We start from the raw sequence: 7,512 nt of genomic DNA, 5'->3' as shown, positions 1-7,512 counted from the left end.
GGGCGAGCATGTTTTGGTGTGACAGGGGATTCGAACCCCGCGACCCTCAGATTGCGAGTCGAGTGCCTTAACCACCTGGCCATGCCGGGCCGCGAAGCGTGTTTATGGGACAATGAGTCGCGAACCATGAATCCTCGTATTCACATTCCATGCACGTTAACCACTAGGTCACACTCTGACCAGCTGAATAATGAAATATTTTGAACGGTACCCTAAAAGTAAAGTAAGTATTTATTCCACGAATTCAGAGTTTAACAGTTTGAGAAACCAATAGATATAACTGTTTAACGCAATAGTTTACGATTAATATTGGCTAAAACCCAAATAACTCCGAGAATACCAGGAACGGAACGAAAGCTACAATATATGGCTTTAAAATATGAAAACGAATTAAAGTTTACATTAAAAAAGTTTCATCAAACAGACCAGCAGAGTACTCAAGCCTCAAATTCCAGCCTCGTTTTCCATATCCTTCACTATAGGTGATGTCCACATATCGTAACATATCGACACTTTTTTGTTTGTTATAACACAAAGTGGGGTTGGCATGGCATGGCCTGATGGTTAGGGGCGCTCGTCTCGCAAATTTTGGGGGTCACGAGTTCGAATCTCCGTCACCGACCATGCTCGTCCTATATGGCTGCTGACTGGGCCAGCCATCGGGGTGTAAAAATAACTCGTGGCTTATAAGAAATACCGACTGTGACTCCAAACTAGTTGGTATTAAGGTCGTACAGGAAGGGGGGGGGGCACTAAGTGTAAAGAACTTACAAGAAAAATTCAGTAAAATCACTTATTTCCTAAGTAAATTAAAGACTCCAGCAGTAATTGATGGGATTAACTGTAATATTGATGGCATTTTTAATTCAGCGGTAATTGATGGGATTAACTGTAATATTGATGGCATTTTTAATCCAGCAGTAATGGATGGGATTAACTGTAATATTGATGGCATTTTTAATCCAGCAGTAATTGATGGGATTAACTGTAATATTGATGGCATTTTTAATTCAGCGGTAATTGATGGGATTAACTGTATTATTGATGGCATTTTTAATCCAGCAGTAATTGATGGGATTAACTGTAATATTGATGGCATTTTTAATCCAGCAGTAACTGCTGGGATTAACTGTAATATTGATGGCATTTTTAATCCAGCAGTAATTGTGGGATTAACTGTAATATTGATGGCATTTTTAATCCAGCAGTAATTGATGGGATTAACTGTAATATTGATGGCATTTTTAATCCAGCAGTAACTGATGGGATTAACTGTAATATTGATGGCATTTTTAATTAATTTTCTGTTTAACTTGTATGGGGGTCCTATATGTAACAACCAACAAAATCACGAACCCAAAAGCAATATGGGGTACATACAGTTTAGACGAATGTATTTTAAGATCCCACAGACAACTTGTTAACCTAAGTTCTTTTCTGTGTAAAAGTCTATTTATTAGAGAAATATTGTATCATGATATTTCGTAGTTTTATTAGGGTTTCTTGAAGAAGTTCCAATAAGTATAATTTTTGTACTAAAGATAATTACTTAACGTCAAAATACTGCATCGTATAACACCTACATTTGGAGTTAACGTCAAAATACTGCGTAATACATAACACCTACATCTGGACAAACAACCTCTGTGAGACATGACGTCAAGAAAAGATCGGAACGTGGGTAGATGCAGAACGAATCACAATTACCCAATCAAAACGCTTTATATATGTTCGTTGCTCTCTTTCTTTTTTTCTTTCTTCATAGTGCAGCGTCCTTAAGAGGGAGAGAGGGGGCTACTGGAAGCCGTAGCTACGATGTTTGTAATACGCACTCCCTAGAAAGGATGGGTTCTTCCACTATCGATAAGTTGCGAGTGTTCAAGTCCACTTATGCCTGTTCTAGTCGTACTGGCGCCGCAGTATCCACGATTACTCATCGCTGAAACCGGACTTTGACGTACGTGTACATGCTTCTACACGCTTGTCCGGAGACAGTTCGTCACGTAAGACCCAAAAGAGGCCAGTAAATTAAACTGTTAAAGCCATATGTGTAGTCTCCTGTCTCGTCAGTTTATATTCGCTACAGCAAGCAAAGACTGATAAACACCATACAACTAGCAGTTTTACTTGCGCAGAACACACAATACCAAAAACGTGTTCTTTTGTTGATTACGTTAAATACTTAGTTTCGTTAGTTCAAGCTTCACCGAAAGAAGATCTTTGTGGACATGTTTGTATCCTAAAACTCAGGTACTACGGAAACATACACTACAGTAGTGAACTTCAAAGTGGCAGACTCATTCATAGTGTATATTAAATACTGTACACTACAGTAGTGAACTTCAAGGTGGTTCTTTAACATACTCATTCATACTGTACACTACAGCAGTGGAGTACTATATGGTTCTTTAACAGACTCACTCATACTGTACACTACAGTAGTGGAGTAATATATGGTTCTTTAACAGACTCATTCATACTGTATATTAAATATTCTACTGTACACTACAGCAGTGGGGTACTATATGGTTCTTTAACAGACTCACTCATACTGTACACTACAGTAGTGGAGTAATATATGGTTCTTTAACAGACTCATTCATACTGTACACTACAGTAGTGGAGTAATATATGGTTCTTTAACAGACTCATTCATACTGTATATTAAATATTCTACTGTACACTACAGCAGTGGGCTACTATATGGGTCTTTAACAGACTCACTCATACTGTACACTACGGCAGTGGAGTACTATATGGTTCTTTAACAGACTCATTCATACTGTACACTACAGCAGTGGAGCACTATATGGTTCTTTAACAGACTCATTCATGCTGTAAATTCAGCACTCTGCTGTATGCTGCAGTAGTACTATCTTGTGTGGTTCTTTAATAAACTGTTAAGAAATACAAGTTTTTTTTATTATCAAAGTAATAAATGTAAAGTACCCCACCATGCTATAATACTTCAGATGGGTGAATATTAAGGTCTTACTGTAAAAGCGGGGAAAAGCCTCAGTGTTTTAACAAGTAGCCAAGAGCTAGTAATATTAAACAAGTCACACTACTTTGGCAGTGGTTTAAATATACTTGTTCCCACTAAGCCTTTCCACAACAATCTATAGTCTAACTAGTGTAAAACGCTATAAAAAAATATAATATTCAACATTCCTCATAGTTGTTTAATTCTCCTTTTTTGTGTGTGTGTGAAATTTATGGCCTTTAATTTCTCTTACAGAAGATAAAATCTTCTTTATTTAAGAGTTCTTGTAATTATATAATTTATAGCTAAGTTGTTTACAACAGTGTGTTATTTACTTGAGTTGTAATTGTTCCTAACAACCTAGCCACCCAGTAGACTACTTGGTAAAGCACTGTAAGCCTCACAGAAAAGCACATTTTACAGGCGTTGTTATTGATCTGCCTAATGACAATCTTCTCTCTCTCTCTCTCTCTCTCTTCCAACGTCTTTCAATACTAGACAAATACACGGACATAACGAATCTTAATAAAGGGGGGTTATTTTCCAATCGCATCCGAAACCATTATCAATTAAGTGTTTCTCTTTTATTTATTTTTTATTATGAAATATTTTTAATTCTAATCAAGAAAATATTTATCATTTTTGTTTATGTACTCCGAATCATAGGTATTAACTATATTTTAAATATTACTACTTACCGTCGCACAATGAAATTTATTATTTGAAATTTCTTTGTATTTCCTAATAGTAGAAAGTTCCATAATGAGATATTTCCCTGAATTTTTGTTGTTGTTCAAATCTTATTATAACGATATTTAAATTATTACTTATATCAATTTGAAAAAACTGTCTGAAAAACAAACCAAATTTATAAAGAATCGTATAGAATGCAAAACAGTGAAAACATTTTACTGTAAATTATAAATACAATATTAAAATATTATAATCGAGAACTGGTAACAATATAAATATTAAAAAAAAACTCAAGATCATCCTTAAAACTACACGCGTATGGAAATTAAGAGTTTGTTATTAGAAAATAAAGTGTGTAAGACCTAAGTTTGTGTTGAAATACGATCCTCATTCTTTAGGCCTAAATAGGTTTTACGCTTTGCCAATTTGGGCATTTCATACCGTATAAAGTGTGCAAGACCTAAGTTTGTGTTGAAATACGATCCTCATTGTTTAGGCTTAAATAGGTTTTACGCTTTGCCAATTTAGGCATTCCATCCCATATAAAGTGTGTAAGACCTAAGTTTGTGTTAAAATAAGAGCCTCATTGTTTAGGCTTAAATAGGTTTTACGCTTTGCCAATTTAGGCATTTCATCCCATATAAAGTGTGTAAGACCTAAGTTTGTGTTAAAATAAGAGCCTCATTGTTTAGGCCTAAATAGGTTTTAAGCTTTGCCGATTTACGCATTCTATAACGATATAAAGACTTAAATATGGGCTGAAACACGATCCTCGTTGCTTACGCTAAAAACGGATTTACGATTGCCAAATTAGGTTTTGTTACAACATAAAAAGTATGCAAGAATTCGAAAGAAATTTATGAACAATTTTCAATATAATCTGGGTAATTATTCAATCTAATTTCGAAACTAATAATTAGCCCAAATCCTTTTCAAAACAAACAAAAGCACTGTGAATTATTATACATATATATGTGCATACGTGAAAATGAGTTGCTTTTGAATATTTTATTAGTTAAACGTCATTTATTTTATACTAATAAAACAAAGCCACTGGCACGTCAGTTAGAATATACCAATTTAAAGATATACGTACGATTTCATTTTAAGAACTCCTTTGAATTAAAATATTTCCAGTTTTAACTAAAACATGACACATTTCAAAGTTAGCTAACGATATATATCTTTCCTGGCTACTCAACAAAATAGTCAGCTCATGAAGCTTACGAGACTTACATGTTGTATTTCCTCCCATAGAAATGATGCATTTACAGTCCTTCCCTATTTCTCGGTTGTTGAAAGGCCGTACTCGTACCGCCACCTTAACAGACGACATCTTGTTTCGTGCCAAAGACGCCCAGGCGCCTTAAAACTTCTGAAAAATAAAATAGAAAATGCTATATTTGAATATTTATCTGATCCAAAAATTAAATATATAAATTACTTTCTTGACTCTTTTTGAGACTGAGTATAATTACATAATAATAATAGTAATATATTACGATATGGACATTATGGGACTTTTGAAAAAATTAATTGAGCAAGGAACGTTTTACAAAGCCTAATAGTTCAAATCACGCTTATTGGTCAAGCAATGTTCTTATACCGAGTGTTTTACCTCCATTCACTCACTACTTTTATTAACTTCGACCACACTGTTGATTTTATTATAACTACTTAGTAAATGTGAACAATATAAAATACATGTTTCTATTGCCAGCAAACATAGCTTAAATTAACTTATTCATAATTCGAGTAATCTGAGAACAAAACAGGGGTGTTAGAAAACTTCAGAAGTGAATTTATTTTCATGATTTATGTTCAACAAATGGGAAAAGTTTAAGTTACCCTCTTTTAAAAAAAAAATCATTATATTAACTGAAATTTTGCACTATCTACATTCATAGTATTAGTTGAACGAATATCTCGTACTGGAAATATCCAGTTAGCCAGGTCTTAAGTTTGGAAACATCTCGTACTGGAAATATCCAGTTAGCCAGGTCTCAAGTTTGAAAACGTCTCGTACTGGAAATATCCAGTTAGCCAGGTCTCAAGTTTGAAAACGTCTCGTACTGGAAATATCCAGTTAGCCAGGTCTCAAGTTTGAAACGTCTCGTACTGGAAATATCCAGTTAGCCAGGTCTCAAGTTTGAGACGTCTCGTACTGGAAATATCCAGTTAGTCAGGTCTCAAGTTTGGAAACATCTCGTACTGGAAATATCCAGTTAGTCAGGTCTCAAGTTTGGAAACATCTCGTACTGGAAATATCCAGTTAGCCAGGTCTCAAGTTTGGAAACAATCTTACAGAAAGTCCCCCCCCCTCCTCCAAAAAATAAAAAAAAATAATAATAAATATACAAAAACTTTCTATTCGCTGACAAAAATCCATGAAGACGATGACATTACTGCTAAGTTTCACCAGTTTTCGCTACCACCATAAGGCGGGAAATAATTACCAACTTCTGTGTTAGGGTATATGTACAACCACTCTTCTAAGCCGGATTACCAAGATACGTACTTTCCAACTAAACACACACACTTTAGATAAAACCTTGAGGTAAACATCGTAGACACAAACACTTGACGATCCTCGTGTGCATGGCTGTTCAACCCTAGTCGAACTCACTGAATTAAATCATAAGTCTGTAGATCAGTCCTATTAAGCTGTCAATACTTAAAGCTTCGAATTTATTAAAATTGTATATCTATTAAGATGGGTAAAAAATGTACGAGCCAACTGTTCGTACATCATCTCATGAACAATGTTACATTTAATAATACTGATATTTCCTATCCTCATGAATATATATATATTGTCGTATCTTATAACCCGGATGTTAAGTGAGGTGACGTATACATCACTGTCTTTTTGTATCTTCGTTTGTAGTTAACCACGATACATTTTCTTAGGATTACAAGTTTTTTCGGAACTATGCTAAAATAAAATAAAAATATGTGGTACTTTCTGAAAGTTAAATTACAAAACTACCTACCAATTGAAGGTTCACAATCTACAAGACTAGATGTATTTCATACATACGGACTTTCGTGAAATTTCTACAACAGCTGTTTCATGCGCATTTTCTTTTCAATTTCATTCGCGCGTATTTATAAAGATATATTATAAATTATTTTTGAATAAAAATATCTCTAGAACACTTCACGGGCCTCATTTGTTACTTTTCTACCACGCATGACAAGTTCTTCGTTTCATTTTATTGGAATAATCTACAACACAGAGGCCTAAAAGCGTCCTCTGTAGACGAAAGAAAACTACTGTTCTTTCTCTTTTTATTTTTTTATTATTATTATTATTATAGCGCTACATCATAACTGCAGCTTTTGTAGAAGAGTTCTTGGAAATATTTCTACCTTGGAGGACCGCCTCGCGAGTTGCTGATGCCCAGATGTCTGCTTCAAGAACTACATAACTGTTTTACTGTCATGGCAACTATTGATTTTACGCCTTGCCAGTTCTGTCTGCAGTGGATGCATTAGGTAAAGAGCTAGAGACTTGGCTTAACTCGACTTATTGGTCAAGAGTTGAAATTTTGAGAGAACCGAAACTGGTACAGAACACCACAAACTGAATAGACGATAGTTTGATACTCACAAAATAATTATTACACTCCAACTTGGTCATCAAAAATCTGTTCACCTACTGAAACTGGACGCTTAAAAAATAATATTGATGTCGTACCGATACCTAACCATTCTAAGTGTACTTCAAGTTAAGCTTATTACGACAAGTAGCCATGTTTCTGTGACATGAATACCAACACATACCAGTAATTTGAGCATCTGTGAAATGTGAAGATTGTTTGTTTGTTTGTTTG

General features: G+C 34.7%; 1 protein-coding gene across 10 annotated transcripts in view; it reads right to left on the bottom strand.

Annotated features, from left to right (window-relative positions):
- Positions 1-7,512, bottom strand: part of LOC106470662 (kinesin-like protein unc-104) — a 91,463-nt gene that overhangs the window by 77,222 nt on the left and 6,729 nt on the right. For all 10 annotated transcript variants that reach the window (XM_022399291.1, XM_022399299.1, XM_022399300.1 and 7 more), the window contains one exon: positions 4,913-5,051. In XM_022399291.1, coding sequence (XP_022254999.1) covers positions 4,913-5,012 — 100 coding nt within the window. In that variant the 5' untranslated portion in view covers positions 5,013-5,051. The remainder of the gene's footprint in view (positions 1-4,912; positions 5,052-7,512) is intronic.

The sequence above is a fragment of the Limulus polyphemus genome, unplaced genomic scaffold, assembly GCF_000517525.1.
Source record: "Limulus polyphemus unplaced genomic scaffold, Limulus_polyphemus-2.1.2 Scaffold4149, whole genome shotgun sequence".
NCBI classification, from domain to species: domain Eukaryota; kingdom Metazoa; phylum Arthropoda; class Merostomata; order Xiphosura; family Limulidae; genus Limulus; species Limulus polyphemus.
Note: the sequence above shows the minus strand (reverse complement) of the source record. Positions and strands in the feature narration are given on the sequence as shown.